The sequence below is a fragment of the Pecten maximus genome, chromosome 2 (assembly GCF_902652985.1).
Source record: "Pecten maximus chromosome 2, xPecMax1.1, whole genome shotgun sequence".
In the NCBI taxonomy this organism is placed as follows: domain Eukaryota; kingdom Metazoa; phylum Mollusca; class Bivalvia; order Pectinida; family Pectinidae; genus Pecten; species Pecten maximus.
The window spans coordinates 37,874,842-37,902,470 of record NC_047016.1 but is presented as its reverse complement, the minus strand read 5'-3'; the positions used below and the strand labels follow the sequence as shown (position 1 = coordinate 37,902,470).

Sequence of the window (27,629 nt, the reverse complement as noted above, 5' to 3'; positions counted from 1 at the left end):
AGGCAAAGGAGCTTAAGCTTGCTCTCCATTTGACGGCTGCTTTATCTACTGGGTAACTGAAGGAGACATTCAACAGAGGTATAACTGCTTTACTGGGTAAAAGTTTAAGACGTTTACAAACATCTTTTACATCAACAGAAAGTAAACACAGGACTGTAACCACAAAATGTCCCTTTAAAAGCGCATTGATAGTACATCTTATAGTTCCAACCCAGAAGTTGGAAGTTAAAACTGATCTAAAAGTCAAACAATTACTACAAAATATTCACAATATGCGTAGCTCTATCTGACAATTTAACCAATATCTGCACAAAAAAAAAAAAAAAAAATACATTCATATATGTAAACCACACCCTCTCAATCATAACAAAAACCTCAAAAATTTGCATGTGACACTATGTAAAACAAACAAGTAAACAGAATATTTACAATACTTCACCAGAGTATAAAGGAAGCTTCTCAAACTGTGCCAATTTACATATCACAAATACAGCAACATACGTAGAAAAAAAATCTATATAAAAATGTGTATCATAATTAACAGGGTCAAGTATAATGATAAACTCAATAGATGGAAATAACTGAATGGACGGGACAGGAAGAGGAAGGGAGAACACTCCGACAGGAACTCTGTATAAACAGGGATAACACCTTAAACCAATGCATGTACATACAGGCTAACACCATGAGATACTCACAAAATAAATTGTCAGCTGTAAGTTTGTAATTCATGCTAAACTAATGTGCACCATTAACGTTCATTTTAATATTTAAAAAAAAAATACATAAAAAAAATTTGAGAAGCCACCTGATAAAATATTACAAATTTCTTCGGAGTTAAAACAAAATTATTTTAAACCAGCATAAGACCTGCATAAGTTATACCATTATTTTTTTTTTTTTTTTTTACTATTTTAGCTAGGGCAAATACTTGGTTCACTATAATAAAGTTTAAACATTTCACAAAATATGTGTGGAATGTGGAATTTATTATCATTACATAATTCAAAGGGAGATAATCAAAATAGTATTTAATGACATGCATTACAAAAATTCAGGATACATGATTGAAGGATTTGATAGAAAATACCACTCCTGATAATCAGAGGCAACTTAAGCAGGGGAGACAATTCAATAATATTATCTATTACTAAATGAAAGTGACTTTGTACTGGTGTAAAAGACATTTCAAAATAAAATCACACATGCACATCAATAAGTATACAGTATTATATGTAAACTGTATCAACAATGGATGGAACGTCTACAAACAAAACACTAGCTACTGAAGGATGACTTAACAGAAGGATGGGCAGGTGTGTAGTCCTAACACACATGTCCTTAGGCCTATACTTCCGACATAACATAAACACTAAAATATCGCCTATTTCTATGACAGGTTAAAGTACAACCAACTATATGCATGTACTTGTCCATATTTTGATATATTTTAAATATCTACAGTATATTTTCTTGTCTTCCTGAACATCAACAGTTCTATAGCTATCTTGTAGGGAATGTGCTTATTACAGGACAACGAAATAACATTTTTCTAGTATTTTCACCAAACTGCAATGGATATCGTTAGGCTTCTTACAAGGATTACTCTATGTGCTTATTACAGGACAACGAAATAACATTTTTCTAGTATTTTCACCAAACTGCAATGGATATCGTTAGGCTTCTTACAAGGATTACTCTATTTGTTGGGTACATAAGGTAATTTGGTTTTTATATGCCTGTGTACCAACTGTATAATGTTTTCATGGTTGATCAGAAACTCAACAAAAATAAAGCGAAATTCAGTTGAAATCCTAGACCATTTCTTGCTTATAGTTGGTACTCACAAAAGTTTGCTACCCCAAAATAGCTTGAATCCATAATAGAAAGTAACCCCAGATATTTCACATTTTACATTATTTTTTGAACATGTAAACTTTACATATTTTACAACAATTGTAAAACAAGTTATATTAACTTATATTAATCACTCTTGTTGGCCCCAAGCGCATGAGGGGTCTTACTGTGGGAGGAAACCGGAGTACCAAGAGAAAACCCATGTAAACCTTGTAATTTTTGCTAAATACTCTGTAGTTTACTTTCAAGAAGACTGTTGAATCTATATACAGCATATTTGGTCACATCCTACATCCCCACAGGTACACCTTAATGTTAACATAGCTTACCAAGATAAATTATACTGAGGTTGAAAACATTTGAAGAAATTACAAAATTTTCAATCTAAAACAATATGCTGGATGTACTCTCTATTAGCCACATAAGCAGCCCAGATGATAATATCAATCACAGAAGAAGATTGTCAAATCAATGTAGGAAGTATTTATTTCCACAGGTGTGCTGTAAGTAGCTATAACCTGTCTGAAAAGTGTACATGTATTTATTTGTTAAGAAATCTCTTTAATGTGGCAAGCATACTGGAGTTTGTTTTTAGATCTATACTATAAGCTAACACTGATCGATAAATAACTTCGGAACCTGAGTAAACAAACAAACAAAACAATGGTCTATAATGTACAACATATGATATATAGTGTTTGTTTCAATATACTGTGTCACCAGACAGGATTTCATCACCAGACAGGATTTCATTTTACACAGGTTCAGAAAAGACAGGATTTCATTTTAACATGTTCAGAACAGACAGGATTTCATTTTACACAGGTTCATAACAGAGAGGATTTCATCTTACATTAGTTCAGAACAGACAGGTTTCATTACACAGGTTCAAACTTCAGAATAGACAAGTATTAACACAGGTTCATAATGGACAGGATTTCATTTCACACAGGTTCAGAGCAGATAGGGTTTGTTACACAGGTTCAGAACAGACAGAGTTTCACGTTACACAGGTTCAGAACAGATTGGTCATGTTACACAGGTTCAGAACAGATTGGTCATGTTACACAGGTTCAGAACAGATTGGTCATGTTACACAGGTTCAGAACAGATTGGTCATGTTACACAGGTTCAGAACAGACAGAGTTTCACGTTACACAGGTTCAGAACAGACAGAGTTTCATGTTACACAGGTTCAGAACAGATTGGTCATGTTACACAGGTTCAGAACAGATTGGTCATGTTACACAGGTTCAGAACAGATTGGTCATGTTACACAGGTTCAGAACAGACAGAGTTTCACGTTACACAGGTTCAGAACAGATTGGTCATGTTACACAGGTTCAGAAGAGGTTTATATTAAAGCAGATACAATCCAAATATCCATGAGACTGCTTAACACAAAGAAACATACGATTTTGTGACACAGAAAACAGTAACAGGATCCTAGCCATTATTATAGGTGTTTGTTTCCCTTTGTTGTCTGGGAATGTTCCGATCCTACACCTCCTCATACTACACAATTCTCCCATCGGACTATTGACAGTACATACACTACTGGAGACGGCTAGATCATGTCACAGGTCTCTGTGGTCAGAGACACAATGCAAATACAGGACATCTTAAGTCTTCCAACAAGTCTTAAAAAATAACAATGCCACATGAAATATACATAATTAATACTAAAATGACTATCTTTAAAAAAATCTAAATCATATATTCAGTTGTACATGTGTACAAAGTTTGTGACATGATTTCTCCCTGTTTCATAAAGTATCATCATTGGTAATGATCAGTGTGCTAACACTCACACTTACAGTCCTAGATAAAATAGAAAAACTTCAGTTATTGTCTGATAATAGGGTACAACCAGAGACAGGGAATGCTGATAATGATGTTCAGAGGTCAGTAAGGGAAAACAGTAATGGAAAACTGAAAACCTATTTCAGAATTTTGAGTCTCATTAATTCCAAATCAGTTTTCATAAGAATTGATCGAGAGAAGATGCAGCATTACTCCAGAACTATATATTAGAATAAAGGACATACATGAAAATTGCCAAAATAAGCAATGAAATTAGTTGTGATAAGATACAATAGCTGTATAATTAGCAGTGATAAAATTCAATAGCTGTATAATTAGCTGTGATAAAATATGATGGCTGTATAACTAGCTGTGATGAAATATGATTGCTGTATAACTAGCTGTGATGAAATACGACGGCTGTATAATATAACTAGCTGTGATGAAATATAAATAACTAGCTGCAGTTGACATGTACGTAAATGTGTACCAAATGGTCTTGAGACAAACATCAACATTAAAAGCGTATCATTGGTCAACTATAACAATGAGGCCATGCTTTTCCCCCAAAACAAATAAGAGAACTGGTAATAATCAGCTATATGTGTACAGGAGTAGGCTGCAGGTACCAGATCTCCTGGCTTCAGTTGTGACATAACATACTAGGGTAGGTTGTCAAGAACATGTGATCAAAACTGGAGTGTCACACAAAAAACGCTCAACACGCACAGCAAACACGGCAAGGAATATCACATAGAATCAATATCAACAGGCTGTCCTACTGTCTCACATCTACAACAGTATCTATATATAGGAATCACTCACTCTCCCGTTCACTGTTATATCTGTATTTATATATGGTTGCAAGTGGAGTGGTGCGATGTTAGGATTGCTGAAGTGATATCTATAGTGAATCCAACTTGGTTTTTGGTGGCGTGGTATTTGGTGGAATGGTGTTTGGTGGAGTGGAAGGAGGAGTGGTATCTGGTGAAGTGGTATCTGGTGGAGTGGTAGTTTGGAGAAGTATTTGGTGGAGTGGTATTTGGAGAATTGGTGGAGTGGCAATTGGTAAAGTGGTAGTGGAGTGGCATTTGGTGGAGTAGTAGCTGGAGAAGTATTTAGGGGAGTGGTAGTTGGTCGTAGTATGGGGTGGAGTGGTATTTGGTTGAGTGGTAGGTGGAGAAGTATTTAGGGGAGTGGTAGATGGTCGTAGTATGGGGTGGAGTGGTATTTGGTTGAGTAGTAGCTGGAGAAGTATTTAGGGGAGTGGTAGTTGGTCGTAGTATGGGGTGGAGTGGTATTTGGTTGAGTGGTAGGTGGAGAAGTATTTAGGGGAGTGGTAGTTGGTCGTAGTATGGGGTGGAGTGGTATTTGGTTGAGTGGTAGGTGGAGAAGTATTTAGGGGAGTGGTAGATGGTCGTAGTATGGGGTGGAGTGGTATTTGGTTGAGTAGTAGTTGGAGAAGTATTTAGGGGAGTGGTAGTTGGTCGTAGTATGGGGTGGAGTGGTATTTGGTTGAGTGGTAGGTGGAGTTGCATCTAGTTGATTTGGTTTTAGAAGTAGTGGTTGGTTGATTTATACCCAGTTGGAATGGTTGTTGGAATGGTAACAATTGGAGTGTTTTTTGCTGGAATGGTAACAGTTGGAGTGGTTATTGGGGGATTGGTCACCAATTGGAGTGGTTGTTGGGAGAGTGGCCACCAGTTGGAGTGGTTGTTGGGAGAGTGGTCACCTATTGGAGTGGTTGTTGGGAGAGTGGTCACCTATTGGAGTGGTTGTTGGGAGAGTGGTCACCAGTTGGAGTGGTTGTTGGGAGAGTGGCCACCAGTTGGAGTGGTTGTTGGGAGAGTGGCCACCAGTTGGAGTGGCTGTTGGGAGAGTGGCCACCAGTTGGAGTGGTTGTTGGGAGAGTGGCCACCAGTTGGAGTGGTTGTTGTTGGAATGGTAGTGGAGTGGTGCTGAGTTGCAGTTGTAGTTTGATTACAGTAAACAGCACACACCCATGCATACTGTCTATATATCAACCCAAAATATCAATATAGCATCAAGTATTGAAATAGCAGAATTAAAATGTCAATCAAGTTTAAACATCTTAATTATTAAATGGGCTATTTAATGAACATGGAAGTTAATGGCAAATTTGTGGAAAGAAGATACATATTAATAAATGTATTTTCATAAAATAAATAATGGAGAAGGAAAGTAGTATATACAATTTCTGATGATGTCATTTCATGATGTTGGTGTAAGAATGATGACATCATCACTTTGTGTGTGGAAAGTTAACACAGTCAATCCACACACAATACAGCCCTCTGGTCCTGGACTGAGGAACACAAGGTCTGTAATAATACACTCCATAGGCAGCCTACAGTCCTATCAGGATGGTTGATTCACCCAACACCTCCATGTTGATTCAATAAAATAACCCAGCTGTGCACTAGCCAATCCAACAATGATAGACTGGTAAAGTCGAATCAGAGCTGGTTGATACAGTCTGGTATGCTAGGCTGATGGGAGACCTGGAACACTCGGGAATGACTGGATAACCATTTCATGGCTAGGAATGTCTTGGGTATCCTCAGAGCCCCGTTATATTAAGATATTTACACAGTGAGATAGTAATCAGGTGAGCATTGAAATTTGTATAATTAATTGAAAATAATAAAATTGGTTCCCCTAGGAGCTGCTTCATCTACGTCGCATGTATATCTCCCTCGCCTGGCTCTGCAAACTGCATGCGTGAGTTGAGGAGGGTGGATAGGTCAAGAACAACCTTGTAGAGATTAGGATGTTCTAGGATCTCCTCCGTAGGCAGGGGTGGGTGAGACATCGGGAAGTAGCTTGGACCCTGATACAGAACAAGATCAATTAGTATATAGATCAGTATATCCTCTATATATAGGTCTATTTCATAACAATGATACAAAATATGGGATAAAATGGAATCAATGAAATGGACTTATCTCCAAATGAGGATAAACTCAAATGAATGGAAGAGATCTATCTTAAAATGAGGGGTAAGATTAAGTAGCTCTTAGCATAGACTTTAGCGTTATGTAAGTACAAACACTGACCTTGAACCCTCGGTGGAGTATGAGGACTATATAACAGAACACAAACCGGAACATTAACAACCGCAGGAAGTCGTCTCCTATAAACTGTAGGTAGGAGTGATCTGTAACCATAGCAATAAAGGTGTTACAACCAACCACAGACTTCAATATCAATAACACTGGAAACATACTTCTTCTGGTGAAATTTTAGAAAGTTATCAAATTTTTAATTGATCAATGCAATGATGTTATGTTAATTGCTATCAAAATTAATTGGCACAATCATGATTAATAGCAATGTTTCCAGTGGAAAAATAAAATTTTCAGTAAAATGCACATTAACAGTAAATTCTGAAAATAAGACAAACTACATTTTTTGTCTTTCACAAATCCATGAAACTACCCAGGAAGTCCCAAAAGATTTCAATTCTCCTCAAGACATAATACATATACAATATCATGTTCACAAAAAAGCTTGAATACTCACCAAGTGACCTGGATCTTAGAAAGAGTTTTGATGCCTCAGACATAAATTTGTCAATTTGACCTTGACATTTTTCCCACTTGGTGATGGGAATGTCATTTATATTACACACGTAACAGAAGGCCATCAGTGGTGAGTGCAGAAACAGTGTAAACAGGTTGCCCTTCTGATGGTCTGTAACAAAAACACAAAGTGTAAATCATACATCTGATGGTCTGTAACATAAAGTGTAAATCATACATCTGATGGTCTGTAACAAAAACATAAACTGTAAATCATACATATGATGGTCTGTAACAAAAACATAAAGTGTAAATCATACATCTGATGGTCTGTAACATAAAGTGTAAATCATACATCTGATGGTCAGTAACATAAAGCGTAAATCATACATCTGATGGTCTGTAACAAAAACATAAAGTGTAAATCATACATTTGATGGTCTGTAACAAAAAGTATCCTATGGGCCGGAATCACTCACCTGCTATCTAGTAATCCTTTTTATACATGCCCTTTGGGCAGGTGAGCTAAAAACAGTGTAAATCAAATTTCTGATGGTCGGTAACAAAATTCTACGGTACAGATGAGATAGAGCCAACAAGGTAAATAATTAATGAGTTGGGTGAATAGATCCTTACCCCCCTCACCTAGATACCTATAGTTATGTAGGGGTCCGGTGAGTCAGGGTTGAATCAGGAACAGTTTTGTTGAATATCTGTGAGATGATCTGATGAGATTGTCCCTGTGACAACCTGTGTGAATGAGATATGTGCCCTGTATGAGTATAAGTGTATCTGTAGTACATACCCTGCATGGTAGTTGGTACCTGTTCCTGAGACAGCAGACATACCACAGGTTGCCCAAACAAATTGGGGAAATTCTGTAACAAACAGTATATCATCATAGAGTTGGTAATGAAAGTTCTAAACATGTTAAACATTCTACGGAGTATGCTGTAGCTAGAATGTGTTATTTTTTTTTAAAGATAACATTGAATCAGTATTTGTATTGTATTAATGATCCTGTTATTACTCAATATCTACATCTAGTGGACTAAATATGACACTAATTCTACTGAAACATATTCTATATCTCTATTGACCTAAATATCTTATATACTTGTTAGCTTTATATATCTACAACAATTGTAAAACAAGTTGTATCAATTAATATTAATCACACTTGTTGGCCAAGATGGAAGCAAGAGAGGGGTCTTCTTACAGACGGAAACTGAAGTACCCGGAAATAACACCACATGGTCAGGCAGGTGACCCTATACCTTTTCATGTCTGATCGGGGAATTTAACCCCCGCCACCTTGGTGAAATTGAGTAAGTTACCACTGTGCCATCGGACCTCCTATGCACTCTTATGTATAATGCTGTAACCTTTGGTATGAAATATAAGTATGTTACCACTGTGCCATCGGACCACCGTTACACACTCCTATGTATAATGCTGTAACCTTTGGTATTAACTATAAGTATGCTACCAGTACACTAGTGTTACTAATCAAACACTGAGATAGCTCAGTTTGTATTTGTAGAAGTGCTGGTTCTATGACTTACCTGGAATGCCGAACTGTTGTCACTATCTATGATGAGGAACATGGGTTTACGACAGTAGGGGTACACATCTCCTGGGTGTAGACTAAAACAAGGAAATTACATGTGTGTTCAGACAACAAAACAAAAGACATCTCGGCAGAATTTTCATATTTCATGACTGTCAAAGAATTTTCATTTCCATAATTATCCTGTATGAAACCTGACACTTAAAATTTGACTCAAGGATGGTGTGGGCTTATTGCAGGACAATGAAGTAACAAATATCAATAATTTTACTGAACTACAACAGACATAGTTGGACTTATAAGATTATTACCAGAATTGGCCTTATTGTCTCTAAAGCTATTTATATGGAGTATGAAAGCTATACTTCTAGATCTTTAACTACGGGTATATCACAGCTCTAGAGCTATAGACTACGGAGTATGCAGCAGCTGAAATCCTAGATCATTAACTATATCACAGCTCTAGAGCTAATCCTAGACCTTGGACTATATCACAGCTCTTGTCCTATATAAATCCTACATACATCTATAATCCTAGACCTTGGACTATATCACAGCTCTTGTCCTATATAAATCCTACATACAGCTATAATCCTAGACCTTGGACTATATCACAGCTCTAGTCCTATATAAATCCTACATACATCTATAATCCTAGACCTTGGACTATATCACAGCTCTAGTCCTATATATATCCTATATACAACCCTTGACTATGTAAATCCCTGTATGACCCACCAATGCATCTCCTTCAGTGTCCCTGATCTCTTGTTCCTGTTCATGATGTCACCATCCTTCCTACTGTTGGTCACCACTCCTCCCAAATCGTAGGCAGCTACAAACGATGATAAAAATGTAAACATTTCAGTCAGGCATAGCACCAAATTTTGGCTGCTGGTACCATTCCTTAGCTCAACAAATTTAATATCTATATAATTGTATTATTTGAGACTTTACATAAGATTCTTTTCCAAAGGTTACAATGAAACAATACTGTCAACAGGAAATTGTTAGACATATCTGCCTCCAATCCAACTCTGACAGAAATGGAGACTTTTTTTTTCACCAACTTGAAAACAAAGTCGTCAAAAAGGAATATTACTCCAACAAAGATATTTACACTACAGTTAATATACGGTAAACCTCCGATTAATTCGAGCACGCGGATAGTTCGAACACACATTTTTTTCTAGAAAAACAGTAATTTTTTAGCTGGTAATAGTTTGAACTCTGGTTGTTTATAACTGACACCATTTCGGATAGTTCGAACTTGTCAAATGAAGAGCGTAAAGTAAGGTCTTTTTTTATCGGCAAACTCAATTGAAAGCTCGCGACGACCCGGCCCCGATGACCGGCCCAGAAAAAATGCCAAGATTTAAATTTGATCAACAAGCACGTTTAGGTTATAAGATTGTATGCGTGATCATTAGAATGCGTCTGTGATTTAATATATGCCACATATTTTAGCTTTAATTCAGTTTTTGTTACATTGCAAAATACACCACACACGAGACAGCTGATTGCAAAATTTAGGCCCCGACAATGTATAAATAACATGCGATATTTGTATTCGCGCTGTGTATGGCAAACTAAGAAATCGTCCGTGTATTTTCACATATAACTAGTGTTAACTTAGCATTATAATTATTTAATTGTGACTGGACAATCTCTTAAGTATTGCCAATCAAGGTATTACCTGAAAACCTGCGACCTCACACTAGGTAAGTGAAGAGCATTCATATCCAGTCAAAACAATCCACAGGTGTCCACATTAGTGATGGATAATTTTGCAGGTATCAACTATGTTTTGTAGATAATATGACTGGGCATATTTAAAAGCAGACATGTTGATGTTCTGACCTAATTTTACCAACACATATCGCCTATTTTTACAATAGTGCTTTCGTAAACGCAACAGGTTATGAAGACTGCTTTTGATGTATTTAAGAGACCATTTATTACAATAATAAAGTGATAGTTTCTCATTCAGATAAAAATATAATCATGCAAAGATTATACTGTACAAATGTTTAACTTTTGTGTCACAAATGAAACGTGTACTGTACTGTTTTGGGGCCTACTGTAGCTACGCATTGCCTGATCCGCGAGCGGCTTCGCGCAAAAACCATCATAATTATCGCGAAATGAAGAACGTTTAACGATCAATTAATATTGAATTAAATGAAAAACTTTCATTTTACTTACTTATAAATGTGCCATTGTTCAGGCCGCCGTTGTTACGTATCAGATTTACGATGGATGTGTTTGTGTCTAATGATTTTACTCTGCCGAGATTTTCGCCGATATTGTCTCGAATAGTTCGAACTCACGCATATTTTCTGAAGCATAATTTCGAATAATTCGAACAGGTTCGTCAATATTTATTTGATTTTGTTCGAACTAACCGGAGGTTTACCGTAGCTAGAAATATATATTTGTATGTATAAGTAACCAAGTAACAACCTACCATCATCATTACGTTTAGCATTGCCTAGACAGCCATCAGCTGATATGTACAACAGCATGGCACCATTTGGTGGGAGCTCCTTGAATCCTGAGGCAAGAAATGTGTTGAGCTGGCTAAAGGTGGGTTTGTACAGTAGGTACTTGTGGGGATTCTCTCTCCGATTGTTCCGGTCTCCATTTTCCTAATCATGGTAATTAAATCACATGTCACTATAAATCCATTAAATATAATTGTTACAAGTAAGATTTTTCCTATATACAACAAACTGTATATATATAATGTCTACATCAAAAATTATACTCATCAATTTAAATCAATACTTAAACCAAGTAATAGATCCTTCTCAGCCTTGGATGGAATGAGTGATCTGGACAGGTGGTGGAGAGGGGGTGTGGGAGAGGGGGTGTGGGAGAGAGAGTATCAACATTACTTATTTTACAGTTATTGCAAAACAAGTTATTAAGTTAATCAACTTAAGTACATGAGGAGTCTTACTGTGGGAGGAAACCAGAGTACTCGGCGGGGAAACCCACGTGGTAAGACAAGTGACCCCACATCCGACAGGGGAGTCGAACCCTGGCCAACTACATGTGTCACCACTGTGCCACCCGGCCACCCGACCACCCAGGTGTCCCTGGTAGGAAGGATCCTTAGCTCATATAACATGACGTTAATGAGAGATGAGATCGCCTCTCAACTCACCTATGGAGAGATAATTCATACCACACCAGCTAAAGTGTGGATCATTTGTCAAAGACAAGACAAGGACATCAAATAAGAAAACTCTTAAGTTGGTGTTGGCTTATTACAGGACAACGAAATAACATTGTTTGTCATTTCCAATGAACTACAATGGATATATGGGTGGGATTAACACCAGGCAAAGGCTTATTATCGTGTTTCCCTCCAACAGTATCTAGTTACACATCATAATAACAAATGTATTTCCTGATAATTAATATTGTTGAAAAAGTGATGACAAAGAGTTTGTAAATGATGTAATTATGACTCTGACCTTAACAACCTGAAACATTACCAAGTGACTTGTTTGAAGTATTCTTATACTTGACCATTTAATGTATGAAGGTTGATCAAAATTTGCTTTAAAATTAATTTTCTAGAGCAAAGACAAAGATTTTCTATCAATAGTAACTAAGACCTTAACCTCATTATTTTCATATTATAGACTTGACTAAATATTAATCTTAATAAAAATCAATTTAAAAATGAAGTGGCAAGAGTGATTACAGACTTTCTATAAACAATGACTGTGACCTTGACCTTGACCCCCTCCAATACAAACTTGATTACATATATGGCCAATATATGAAGTTTGATCAAAATCTGTTTTAAGATGAAGTCACTACTGTGATGATAAAAAGTGAAGTGCAAAAAGATGAATTAATATGAGTTGAAAATGAGTCGTTTGTGGGATGTTGCTATGAAATTTGACATTGTTGCTATGAAATATGACGTCATTGCTATGAAATTTGACGTCGTTCCAATCAGAAATGTAACATTCAATTGTTACCGTAAAAATACCTAAAGGTAAACTGATGTCAGCAGTTGACATAACTTTATGGAAATACACAATATATAACTGGACCATTGTAAAGGTTTACACCCTTGTATCCTGTACCAGTTTTCACTCTTTTCAAATATATATCGGTAATAATGCTTAGATTGTATGTTGCCTAGAAGACCTCCTACATGCAGATCCATTGCTGGGTTAGAAATGCTTGTTTTAAGAAAAGTGGGGAAACATTTTTACAAGTATACCATTTTACAAGTATACCACAGTATTAGCAATATGGAAATTCAATCCTCATGGATAAAGTTTTTGGCCAAAAAACACTATGGATTTTTAAACACTCACTACAATGTGTGAAAAAGTAAATGATAATGTGTCTTTTGTACAGTTAAAGTCTAATAAAGTCTAACTATTGATTGTGTACTGAGTGAGAACATCAGTGCTATGAATGGCCTTTACGACCTTATGATATCTACGCTAGGCGTGCAATAACAGGAAAAGACTTATTTACATAGGCGTGTGGACGTACAAATGGCGGTTTGCCTGGTGCCGGGGAAGCATCAAAGATTTGATTGGACAAATCCTCCTGCGGCTCTCGCTCCAGAGTCTGCAGCATCCGGAACATGTCCAATGTTAGCTCACTGAACTTCACCTGCAGTGGAAATAAAAATTACTTAAGGTCACATGTAGCTACAATACAATTAACATGCAAAGTTATAGGTCCAATTTGTTCTGTTTTGTCAATATAGTAGTTATTTTAAGCCAACAAATTTTGCTAAACATTTCTGTATTCCCCCCCACCCCCCACCCCCCAAAAACAACCAAACTAACTTCAAAAAGTGACAGTTTAGAAGCACTGAATGCTGCTGCCTCTGTAAATGTTTGGTTTGGTTTAGTAAATGTTTAGCCTCCTATCAACAGCTAAGGTCATTTGAGGATGGCCTCCCCTGTGTGCGAGATGCATGGGTGAGATATATGCATGTGTATTTTTGAAGGTTGTGGTATGTATAAGTTCATCTTGTGATAGCACAAACTGATGCCAATTTTATAGTGTTACCCCACTGAAGCATGCTGCTGAAGACATCCAGTAGGACCCCCCACCCAGTCACATTATACTGACAACGGGCAAACTCTGTAAAAGTAGCGCCATAGTCTGACTTTCCCAACTTTTTATATCAGGCAAGAAAAAATGTAAACTGTTATACAAGTCTCATATAATCAGCTTACCAGTAACTTTATAGACAAACTTCAACATTTACGATTGATCTACCTATCTACAGTATAAGTATCATCTAGTGATCACCTGCTCTGACGAATTTCCTACTATCAGTATCTCCTGGAGTGACAGGTATACAGGTGTACCCTTGGGATCCAGAGGTGTGTTGTTCATTGGAGTGAGTCTGTGTGACAGGACGATGGAGGAAGAGTCTATATCTACCACACTGATAATGTTGTCAGCCTGCAAATAAGATTATCTCATCAAGCACAATTCTAAAAACATCAGGAATTTGATAAAATCATGGGGCACTTACATTTGGTAACAATTTCAGTCATGTAATTATAATTATGATGTTATATCCTAACCAAATTGACTGTCTATATTATAAAGGCCTTGTTCTCCTCCATAACCCGTTACTTCTCACCTCTATAAAGGCCTTGATCTCCTCCATAACCTTTCCCCTCTCACCTCTATAAAGGCCTTGATCTCCTCCATAACCTGTCCCCACTCACCTCTATAAAGGCCTTGTTCTCCTCCATAACCTGTCCCCACTCACCTCTATAAAGGCCTTGATCTCCTACATAACCTGTCCCCACTCACCTCTATAAAGGCCTTGATCTCCTCCATAACCTGTCCCCACTCACCTCTATAAAGGCCTTAATCTCCTCCATAACCTGTCCCCACTCACCTCTATAAAGGCCTTGATCACCTCCATAACCTATCACCACTCACCTCTATAAAGGCCTTGATCTCCTCCATAACCTGTCCCCACTCACCTCTATAAAGGCCTTTATCTCCTCCATAACCTGTCACCACTCACCTCTATAAAGGCCTTGATCACCTCCATAACCTGTCACCACTCACCTCTATAAAGGCCTTGATCACCTCCACAACCTGTCCCCTCTCACCTCTATAAAGGCCTTGATCACCTCCATAACCTGTCCCCACTCACCTCTATAAAGGCCTTGATCACCTCCATAACCTGTCCCCACTCACCTCTATAAAGGCCTTGATCTCCTCCATAACCTGTCCCCACTCACCTCTATAAAGGCCTTGATCTCCTCCATAACCTGTCCCCACTCACCTCTATAAAGGCCTTGATCACCTCCATAACCTGTCCCCACTCACCTCTATAAAGGCCTTGATCTCCTCCATAACCTGTTCCCACTCACCTCTATAAAGGCCTTGATCACCTCTATAACCTGTCCCCACTCACCTCTATAAAGGCCTTGATCTCATCCAAGACCTGCCTCCATTCACTTTTGTCCTCTGGTTCATATGTTGATGTATAGTCATCTATTTGTTTGGACAACTCCTTTAAATGATCAATCATATATATACACATACAGAAAATCAGATGGAACATGACAATAAATTACATAATATTAATCAATCTGTTTAATATTTGTATTTATTTATTTAACTGATTCTTTTCTATCAACTAGACAATACAAATTCCTGTTATATACAAAGGATCTTGCATGGATGGCAATGTCGGATGGAATTCATTAAACTAGTGTAGCTTGCGGCACATCAAATTATTAAACTCATTTAATAAATTTTGCATGACATATAGCCACATGTGTAAGATTCTGTTGATGACATAACTTGTATTTGTGAGAATATAAGTGAAAACTCTTACTACAGAGACAAATCCCTAGCATATGTATGATATAGTCATATTACGTGGTGTAACAGGCTAGCTATGAGATATAATGGAATAAGATTGTGTCTGTTTACTGGCCTAGAGTACCTGGTATTTTACAATTTAAGAATATTCACCCGCTGGGTCATTTCTTACCCGAACTAGATCTCGTACAAGCTTCATCTTCTTCAGCAGCAGACAGACTACAATGAAACGTGCGTAGTACCTCAGCTTCTTCACCATCAGGTCAGGCCTACAAACCAAATATACTCCAAGGAATAAGACACGAAACATGTGATGGTGTAGTCCACTCATACGCACACCTCAGCTAGTCATTGCGTACCATCTCTTAGTCTGTCTTGCACCATTTCTACCTCACACAATCTCTACCTCACACCATCTCTACCTCACACCACGCTACTCACACAACGCGACCGCACACAAGCGCGACGCACACCAGCTCGTACCGCACACAATCGCCACCGCACACATCTTACCGCACACAAGCGCACTCACACCATCTCTACCACACACCATCTCTACCTCACACAATCTCTACATCACACCATCTGTACCTTAAACCATCTCTACCTCACACCATCTCTACCTCACACCATCTCTAGCTCACACCATCTCTACATCACACCAGCTGCGACCGCACACCAGCGCGACCACACACCACTCGACCACACACAAGCGCGACCGCACACCAGCGCGACGCTCAACAAGCGCGACCGCACACCAGCGCGACCAACACCACAGCGCGACCGCAGACAACGCTAACACACCAGCGCGACCGCACACAAGCGCGACGCACAACAGCGCGACCCACACCATAGCTACCACACACAAGAGCGACCTGCACACCACGCCACCTCACACCAGCGCGACCGCACACCAGCGCGACACTCACACCATCTCTACCTCACACCATCTCTACCTCACACCATCTCTACCTCACACCATCTCTACCTCACACCATCTCTACCTCACACCATCTCTACCACACACCATCTCTACCACACACAATCTCTACCACACACCATCTCTACCACACACCATCTCTACCACACACCATCTCTACCACACACCATCTCTACCACACACAATCTCTACCACACACCATCTCTAACTCACACCATCTCTACCTCACACCATCTCTACCACACACCATCTCTACCTCACACCATCTCTACCTCACACAATCTCTAACTCACACAATCTCTAACTCACACCATCTCTAACTCACACAATCTCTACCTCAAACATACCTGCCAATCCTCCCTTATTTTAGAGAAAAAGTCTGAATTGTTATATGGATTTTCAATCAAACTTTTTAATTATTCATAATTTCAAAATTGCAATAAGTCATCAAGAAAGAGCAATCCAAAGTGGGTGAGGTATTTGTTTGTTAAAAGTTTTTAAACATTACCCCATAGAAACATTGGCAAGTATGTTCCACTACACTCAACTCTCACTAGTTGTGTTATTTATATAAGCTAAGGACTACAAACCCACCCATACCTCTCCTCCTTGTTGGCCTTGGAGTAGTAGACACGCATACGGATGGCAGAGTAAAAACTGAACGATTCATTCAGGTAGTTTGTCTCACTGGTACGCAAACTGAAAAATAATGTCACAACAAATTAAATGCACTGTATGTACTGTAAATATGATTATATTTACGCACTCAAATTTTGGGGCACAACTGAATGCACGGCTGAATTCTAAACGATTAGCGTTATGACAAATTGATGCTCCCAGTACTTGCCATAAAAAACAATTGCAATATACAATTAGCACAGTCTTACTAGCTTTCAAATATGTGCATTTTCACTCACTTTATAAGCCATGAATGTTTAAGTAAATGCAGTTTTGGTTCTATAACACTTGTTTTACCTGAAAAACTGTATGTTAGTTTGTCATCAATAGCTATAGATGTGATAGCATTATAATGTCTTTTGCTAAAAACATTAATTCCTTGTATTTATATTTCAATGGAATGCTGTGTAGTTATGAAATGTTTTTATTGCTATGCTAACATCGCTTTGTGAAGTTCTTGGAACAGTAAAGTCAGTTCTGACCCTGTCAAAGCTTAGTTTAAGCTGACCATAGTCCTACCTGTCTGTCACTTTGACCCTGTCCTACCTGACCAGTAGTCCTATTTATCTGTCACTCTGGCCCTGTCCTAGCTGACCAGTAGTCCTATTTGTTTGTCACTCTGACCCTGTACTAGCTGACCAGTAGTCCTATTTATCTGTCACTCTGGCCCTGTCCTAGCTGACCAGTAGTCCTATTTGTTTGTCTCTCTGACCCTGTACTAGCTGACCAGTAGTCCTATTTATCTGTCACTCTGGCCCTGTCCTAGCTGACCAGTAGTCCTACTTATCTGTCACTCTGACCCTGTCCTAGCTGACCAGTAGTCCAACTTGTCTGTCAATTTGACCCTGTCCTAGCTGACCAGTAGTCCTACTTGTTTGTCACTCTGACCCTGTACTAGCTGACCAGTAGTCCAACTTGTCTGTCACATTGACCCTGTCCTAGCTGACCAGTAGTCCTACTTATCTGTCAATTTGACCCTGTCCTAGCTGACCAGTAGTCCTACTTGTTTGTCACTCTGACCCTGTCCTAGCTGACCAGTAGTCCTACTTGTCTGTCACTCTGACCCTGTCCTATAGCTGACCAGTAGTTGTCACTGACCCTGTCCTCCCTGACCAGTAGTCCTACTTGTCTGTCACTCTGACCCTGTCCTAGCTGACCAGTAGTTGTCACTGACCCTGTCCTCCCTGACCAGTAGTCCTACTTGTCTGTCACTCTGACCCTGTCCTAGCTGACTAGTAGTATACTTATCTGTCAATTTGACCCTGTCCTAGCTGCTGACCAGTAGTCCTACTTGTCTGTCACTCTGACCCTGTACTAGCTGACCAGTAGTCCTACTTGTCTGTCAATTTGACCCTGTCCTAGCTGACCAGAAGTCCTACTTGTCTGTCACTCTGACTCTGTCCTAGCTGACCAGTGGTCCAACTTGTCTGTCACTTTGACCCTGTCCTACCTGACCAGTAGTCCTATTTATCTGTCACTCTGGCCCTGTCCTAGCTGACCAGTAGTCCTACTTATCTGTCACTCTGACCCTGTCCTAGCTGACCAGTAGTCCTACTTATCTGTCACTCTGACCTTGTCCTAGCTGACCAGTAGTCCTACTTTTTCTGTCACTTTGACCTTGTCCTAGCTGACCAGTAGTCCTACTTATCTGTCAATTTGACCCTGTCCTACCTGACCAGTAGTCCTACTTATCTGTCACTCTGACCTTGTCCTAGCTGACCAGTAGTCCTACTTATCTGTCACTCTGACCCTGTCCTAGCTGACCAGTAGTCCTACTTATCTGTCACTCTGACCTTGTCCTAGCTGACCAGTAGTCCTACTTGTCTTTCACTTCGATCATGTCCTAGCTGACCAGTAGTACACACTACATGTGACCAGCAATCATTATATAATGTAACCATACATATTCTATTGGTCACATGTATGATAATACTATTGCGTTTCAAACTATTATGCTATCATGACTCTGCCATTTTCAAATTGGTATATACATGCAACAGTAAACTGTAATGTTACATATTGAACATGTGCCAATTCTGCAAATGGCAATAACATATCGATATTTGTGAACATGAAAATCTCACTAAAAATAAGCCAATAGTACTTGCTATATACATGTAATAGCAAGTTTAATGTTAGAAAATATATGGTCATCAGCACTATTACTAATGCACTTTTGGCAGTATGAATTATTATCAGTAATTATGCTATTTTGATTTTGCTACACAATTCAATTTTATATATTGTTTTCCTACTAGACAGTATACTGCTGTATATTGTACAGCTGCCAAACATCAACAATGATGACAACAAAAACAGTCTGTATATTTGTTTTTGTCCAAAAAAAATATCACAAAAAAAGCTGATAGAACTTGACAACTGTCCATAGTATTGAGACTTGAATATCCCCACCATTCCTCATTTGCTATCGTTAATTTATTTGTTATTTGAACCTCTGCTTTAATGAGGTAACCTAATACGGCCATTAAGGTTGCTTGTATATTACAAATAGTTACTTATATGGCCAGACCCACAGTGGACCCTATTGTGTTACGCACGAGTAATCTACCTCACTACAATGACAGTGACGACAAAATTATTCACAGTGGCCAATTCAGACAAAGACCTAACAGAATGTATTGGACGGTCCCACAATGACAACACTACCCCTCAATGTTGATGGGAATCAGGTGTAAACAACTGCCGGCCCGTGCATGACTTGTGTTATAGGTACGCCAGAGGACGTGGCCACCAATCGTAAACTTTATCTCATTACTTCAGTGCCTGTTAAATATTTCATCTCCAATATCCCGGCCCTCTTGTTAGCTACGCAGAATAAAACACTGGTATCCTTTTAAAGTTCCTTCAAGAACTTCAATAATTTCATATATATAATCCAGTATTTATATATCTCAACTGAGCAATTTTACGAAGCCCGAGTGACTTTACTAGTCCTGGTTTGACTATGGGTAGGAGTCAGCTCGGGCAGGGTTGACGGGGTGAAGTTGACCTGGAGACGATCAGAACGGGCGAGGTAATCAATAAATGAAGCGCTCCATATGCTGTGTATAACATATCCGAGGCACACCAACAACACACAGTTTTCCTGTTACAATTTATACCTAATAATGAATATCAGTGAGTAAATTGCCAATAATGACTAATAAGAAGCAAATTGGTAAAGTGGAAAATATTTAAACGAGGGCATGTCTGTGTGTCTTGTCAGGATCAATTGTAGAGCTGTACTGAAGATATTCTGAAGGGATTATGTTTTAAACCATATGTTCATTGCATTAATTACACTAACCAGCTCAGTTTTGCATTCTGTTGAAAGGGCGTGCTGCACAAGAGGTGCACAATTACAGTTATAGAGCTCTCAATGTACATTTGGTGTGCGGGAGCTTTGATCATCATTTTATAAAACAGCCTCATCATCTGATTATCATGCAAGCAGCTATTAGTTGTAAAATACAAACAAAAAAGATGTGTTGCTAATCATTGTTTTTTGTAGACTGTTCTGAGCGATATATACAGATATTTCAGACAAAGACGATCATACATGAATTGTCATTTTATATGAGATTTATGAAACAAGTTTTCCATTCTACAAACCCTCTGGGGCAACATTCACATAGTCAAACTATGGCAGTTAAAACATCTGTATGAAGTTAAATAATGACCTTGACAAAAATCTTGTATGTCAAATTAAAAGTGTAAGGTCATGGAAAGACTGCATGAATGAAGTGTAGGGTCATGGAATAACCTTGACTAAAAGACTATATGACTTAAGTGTAAGGTTATGGAATGACCTTGACTAAAAACCTGCATGACTAAAGTGTAGGGTCGACTTTGAATTTGAATGACCTTAACTAAAAGCCTGCATGACTAAAATTGTAAGGTCTTGAAATGACCTTGACACATACTATATTCTATTCATAAAATGTTACACTATATATACTTAACAAAGACAAAAGAATCTGATTAATATAAAGAAATTTCCATGGAATTCCAATTTAAATGATAGTACAGCATTTACTCAGTTTTCTATATATACTAAAATATAACTTATAATGTAAAATACACCACTTCTATATAATAAAAGTTGTTTCTTCAAGGTCGCTGCATGACCTTTCAATTACATCTGTTTAATTATGTAAGGGGCAGTAAAAATCCTCATATGGCTATCTAGTCCCAACCCAGTCTTTTAGTAGTTCCTTTGTAAGGGCCGTAATGTAATTATCGTTTGTATGTCAACTCTCTATGGCCTGCTTGCGGCCTCATAACATAAATATGTTACAGTTTAATATCCGGGCCCATTTGTAGATGGATTTTCCCATTACAGGTTTATCTATATACATAACCTAATATTATCGTGCCCGATACATCTTGGTCTGTTATAGGTTGGCCACCAATTAAAGTATCAAGTCTCCGACGTACAGTCTATACCAATTACGGGGCAAGTGTGTATTGGCCCTAATGTTCCGTTTGCCTGTTGGGTTGGCAAGCGGAACTCGCGCTACGATCCCTATCCCATCAGCCTTGGCACCTTCGTAACTATACACAACAGGTACACTATCCCCTCTACATGTGTATTTTGTAGCCATTAATTTTAAATGGAGCTTATGCTATTCCCTGGAGATATTGTACATTTGTTTCAGCGGGAAGCAGTGGTAGAATTTCATTAGCAGGCTACCAGTGAACACAGTCTATAACTAATGGATGAGAGATAGAAAGGCGAGCAGTTTTATACTATCAATAAGCGACCAACATACCATTTACTTTGCCTATTTTCAAACATGGAATGATCTGTTCATTGATAAGGACTATTCCCACTATCATTTATAGGGATTAACATTTTTCCAGTGTATATTTACTGAGTTATACAGAGAAATTTGAATGATGTACAGCAGTAATTATATGTAATGGCAAAATAAGCAAGCCCTTTTAAATGAAATTCTAAAACGTAAGTTAATTACTATGTAATAAGAAAATCAGATTTTATAATAAAAAATAAAAACAAGAACCCCACATACTTTTGCTAGAGAAAAGATCTGAGATTATATAATCTATCATTCTAGTGATGTAAATGTAGTGCTAGGAAACCTCTCAGTTTATGATGACAAACTGCCTGACCTCAGTCTTCTATACTTGTACATCTATTTATAGTTATCAGAACCTTGTCTCTCCTGGAGACAGTGACAGTGTTTATCAATATGTCATACGAATTCAAGGTCTCAACAAAATATGTAAAATATACATCCAATAGCATGAACACATCTATATCTATATGGGTTTCAATAGGTATTGGTGATGTCACTATGCTGTCTTGTTACACTGATATCATTACATATGTATGTCCGTTATATGTCGGTGATGTCACTACGCTGTATTGTTACATTGATATCATTATGTATGTCCGCTATGTTGATATCGTCACTATGCTGTGATCCATGTTACATTATAATGTATGTCCGCTAGGTGATGTCACTACACTGTGATGTTACATTATAATCTGTCTGCTAGGTGATGTCACTATCTGTGATGTTACATTATAATCTGTCCACTAGGTGATGTCACTACACTGTGATGTTACATTATAATCTGTCCGCTAGGTGATGTCACTACACTGTGATGTCACTACACTGTGATGTTACATTATAATCTGTCCGCTAGGTGATGTCACTACACTGTGATGTTACATTATAATCTGTCCGCTAGGTGATGTCACTACACTGTGATGTTACATTATAATCTGTCCACTAGGTGATGTCACTACACTGTGATGTTACATTATAATCTGTCCGCAGGATGATGTCACTACACTGTGATGTTACATTATAATCTGTCCGCTATGTAGGTGATGTCACTACACTGTGATGTTACATTATAATCTGTCCGCTAGGTGATGTCACTACACTGTGATGTTACATTATAATCTGTCCGCTAGGTGATGTCACTACACTGTGATGTTACATTATAATCTGTCCGCTATGTAGGTGATGTCACTACACTGTGATGTTACATTATAATCTGTCCGCTAGGTGATGTCACTACACTGTGATGTTACATTATAATCTGTCCGCTAGGTGATGTCACTACACTGTGATGTTACATTATAATCTGTCCGCTAGGTGATGTCACTACACTGTGATGTTACATTATAATCTGTCCGCAGGATGATGTCACTACACTGTGATGTCACTACGCTGTGATGTTACATTATAATCTGTCCGCTAGGTGATGTCACTACACTGTGATGTTACATTATAATCTGTCCGCTAGGTGATGTTACTACACTGTGATGTTACATTATAATCTGTCCGCTAGGTGATGTCACTACACTGTGATGTTACATTATAATCTGTCCGCTAGGTGATGTCACTACACTGTGATGTTACATTATAATATGTCCGCTAGGTGATGTCACTACACTGTGATGTTACATTATAATCTGTCCGCTAGGTGATGTCACTACACTGTGATGTCACTACACTGTGATGTCACTACGCTGTGATGTTAAATTATAATCTGTCCACTAGGTGATGTCACTACACTGTGATGTTACATTATAATCTGTCCGCAGGATGATGTCACTACACTGTGATGTTACATCATAATCTGTCAGCTAGGTGATGTCACTACACTGTGATGTTACATTATAATCTGTCCGCTAGGTGATGTCACTACACTGTGATGTTACATTATAATCTGTCCGCTAGGTGATATGTCACTACACTGTGATGTTACATTATAATCTGTCCGCAGGATGATGTCACTACACTGTGATGTTACATTATAATCTGTCCGCTAGGTGATGTCACTACACTGTGATGTTACATTATAATCTGTCGCTAGGTGATGTCACTACACTGTGATGTAACATTATAATCTGTCCGCTAGGTGATGTCACTACACTGTGATCGATGTTACATTATAATATGTCCGCTAGGTGATGTCACTACACTGTGATCGATGTTACATTATAATATGTCCTCTAGGTGATATCGATGTCACAAGCTGTGATGTTACATTATAATCTGTCCACTAGGTGATGTCACTACGCTGTGATGTTACATTATAATCTGTCCACTAGGTGATGTCACTACACTGTGATGTTACATTATAATCTGTCCGCTAGGTGATGTCACTACACTGTGATGTTACATTATAATCTGTCCGCTAGGTGATGTCACTACACTGTGATGTTACATTATAATCTGTCCGCTAGGTGATGTCACTACACTGTGATGTCACTACACTGTGATGTTACATTATAATCTGTCCACTAGGTGATGTCACTACACTGTGATGTTACATTATAATCTGTCCGCTAGGTGATGTCACTACACTGTGATGTCACTACACTGTGATGTTACATTATAATATGTCTGTAAGTATGTTAACATCTCTTTTAGTATATACAAACATTATAAACTAATTTCAAATCACATGTAAATCTACTAATATATCTCTATACATATTTATGTACACAATATACCAGTACCTAAACATACAGCTATAGATGCAAGTATATCATACAAGGAAGGTATATATATATACATTATACAAACATAATAAAAAGTATATAAATGTAACATATTCATCTTCCTTGCCAACTGCCAGACCCCAGAAAAATCTGATAGTGTCCAGAATGTATATCCATGAATATTATTGAGGTCATATAGCTGCCCAGTATCATCACACTTGGTTAGACCTACCAGTCTGCCTGCCTACACCAATAACTTTTATATACCAGTTTGTCAAATTTCCAATTTACAGATCCAACACATACTGTATAACAATCCAGACCTTTGCACTTTTGATGTCACACCATACAAATTTTAAAACATACTGGAAACAAGGTTATATTAATAACTAATTAATAACTGATTTTTCTAGCTGTAATATTTTCAAAATTGCTTCTTTATCTGTTTTGGAGTGATACAAAATCAAACAACTGGAGTACCATGGCCAGAGTGAATCAGCTGTGTTAGGGTATTTATAGTGAATCAGCTGTGTAAGAGTATTCAGAGTGAATCAGCTGTGTAAGAGTATTCAGAGTGGATCAGCTGTGTGTTAGAGCATTCAGAGTGAATCAGCTGTGTAAGAGTATTCAGAGTGAATCAGCTGTGTGTAAGAGTATTCAGAGTGAATCAGCTGTGTGTTAAAGCATTCAGAGTGAATCAGCTGTGTGTTAGAGCATTCAGAGTGAATCAGCTGTGTGTTTGAGTATTCAGAGTGAATCAGTTGTGTGTTAGAGTATTCAGAGTGAATCAGCTGTGTTAGAGTACTCAGAGTGAATCAGCTGTGTTAGAGTACTCAGAGTGAATCAGCTGTGTGTAAAATTATCTAGAGTGAATCAGCTGTGTGTAAGAGTATTCAGAGTGAATCAGCCGTGTGTAAGAGTATTCAGAGTGAATCAGCTGTGTGTAAGAGTATTCAGAGTGAATCAGCTGTGTGTTAGAGTATTCAGAGTGAATCAGCTGTGTTAGAGTACTCAGAGTGAATCAGCTGTGTTAGAGTACTCAGAGTGAATCAGCTGTGTGTAAAATTATCTAGAGTGAATCAGCTGTGTGTAAGAGTATTCAGAGTGAATCAGCCGTGTGTAAGAGTATTCAGAGTGAATCAGCCGTGTGTAAGAGTATTCAGAGTGAATCAGCTGTGTGTTAGAGTATTCAGAGTGAATCAGTTGTGTGTTAGAGTTTCCAGAATAAATCAGCTGTGTGTAAGTTTCCAGAGTAAATCAGCTGCGTGTAAGAGTTTTCAGAGTGAATCAGCTGTGTGTAAGAGTATTCAGAGTGAATCAGCTGTGTGTAAGAGTTTCCAGAGTAAATCAACTGTGTGTTAGAGCATTCAGAGTGAATCAGCTGTCTGTAAACTAGAGTTTCCAGAGTAAATCAGCTGTGTGTAAGAGTATTCAGAGTGAATCAGCTGTTCATGTTTAAGAGTGCAGAGTACCAGCTTTGTGTAAATGTATCGAGAGAAAATCTGCCATGTGTGCATAAGTGTAACCAGAGTTAATATTCAAAGTAATTCCATACTTACTAGTAATGGTAATACAGTTGTCCTATCTTTGAAGCTACCTCCCCAATTTGCCACCGTTTCAGTCCATATTTGGTATCCAGAATTTGTCTGACAACAAATATTGGTATTTTTATAAATCATATTTTAGTATTCAGAAGTATACATTATAGTAAGAGATAATACACTGTAGATTTTTATATAAACAAAATTTCCAGGTCACAAATCGTTCGTAAAAAAGAATATTTGAAACTAAAACAGGTGAATGCATGTTCTATGAAAAATATATAAGTGTTCTAGTTTTACTCTCAAAACCTTACCTTTTTAGTTAAATAATTATACAAGATGAATTACATGCATAATATTTCTTCAGATAATCTGTATTTTTTTCTCCAAAGGAAGTTATTTTATACTTTGTTTAAATTTCTAGAGTTTAACTAGGGGAAATCTGATAACGTTGTTATTTATATTCCATCAGAAATAATTATTATTCAAACATGACCCTAAGGATACCCAGTAAGATAAGACAATGCCCTACATACCTATGCTGCTGTTGGAACTTCCATAATTTAGTGTACACATCAAATGTACGGCCAAAGTAAGACTGCCATTGTTTGTGGCCATACTGGGGCAGGTCCCTGTAAAACACACAAAAGTCATTTCTCTCAATTGTCATGATCATATATATATATATATATATATCAGAAATAAAAGAAAGCCAACATGAGATTATCGCTAGTGCTTTCAGGCGATTGTTTCATTATTGCTAGCGCTTTCAGGCCTTTAGGTCATCTTCAGGTGATTGTTTCATTATCGTTAGCATTTATACTGTATATATATAAGATTGCATGTTTAATTACAATACAATAGACATACTTTGTACCAGGATACATATACACACACAGAGACAAACTATAGCAATCCAAGATCAACCATTTTGGTGATGAACTAATTCTATAAAAACAAAACCATACAGGTCTCACCATAAGGATGGTCAATAACTTTTATATGTATTTGTATATCATGGATGACTTATGATTGGGGTTCCAGCTACATACATGTACATCCTGATATTTCATGCCTTCAAACTTCCATGCATGTTGATATCATGGTATAGGCAAAAGTTCCACCGTATAAATGTGTATAAAAAATGAACTATATGTATACTAACACCACACGGCAAAAATGCTTTGCTATATACCAAGGAACCACATGAGATATCTGTTTTTAATATTACATAACTATCGGTAAACATCACACGAATCTCTGATAAAATTTTACCAGTAGTTCTTTTGAATTATATATATTATATATGTACATGTGCAATTTGCTGTGACAGACCAGTCAGTTCTTAAAGTTCAGACAAAATTTT

General features: G+C 37.8%; 1 protein-coding gene across 4 annotated transcripts in view; it reads right to left on the bottom strand.

Moving 5' to 3' along the window:
• Positions 1-72: 72 nt before the first annotated feature.
• Positions 73-27,629, bottom strand: part of LOC117321991 (protein SCAI-like) — a 31,836-nt gene continuing 4,279 nt past the window's right edge. The window contains exons 2-15 of one of the 4 annotated variants that reach the window (XM_033876667.1): positions 26,800-26,895; positions 26,282-26,368; positions 17,153-17,257; positions 15,791-15,887; positions 15,206-15,304; positions 14,074-14,229; positions 13,282-13,422; positions 11,240-11,420; positions 9,511-9,607; positions 8,768-8,849; positions 8,008-8,080; positions 7,204-7,374; positions 6,738-6,838; positions 73-6,511 (exon numbers count right to left, since the gene is read on the bottom strand). In XM_033876667.1, the coding sequence (XP_033732558.1) occupies positions 6,356-6,511; positions 6,738-6,838; positions 7,204-7,374; positions 8,008-8,080; positions 8,768-8,849; positions 9,511-9,607; positions 11,240-11,420; positions 13,282-13,422; positions 14,074-14,229; positions 15,206-15,304; positions 15,791-15,887; positions 17,153-17,257; positions 26,282-26,368; positions 26,800-26,895 (1,642 nt within the window). In that variant the 3' untranslated portion in view covers positions 73-6,355. The remainder of the gene's footprint in view (positions 6,512-6,737; positions 6,839-7,203; positions 7,375-8,007; positions 8,081-8,767; positions 8,850-9,510; positions 9,608-11,239; positions 11,421-13,281; positions 13,423-14,073; positions 14,230-15,205; positions 15,305-15,790; positions 15,888-17,152; positions 17,258-26,281; positions 26,369-26,799; positions 26,896-27,629) is intronic. The other 3 variants (XM_033876669.1, XM_033876668.1, XM_033876670.1) reach the window with 3 other exon arrangements.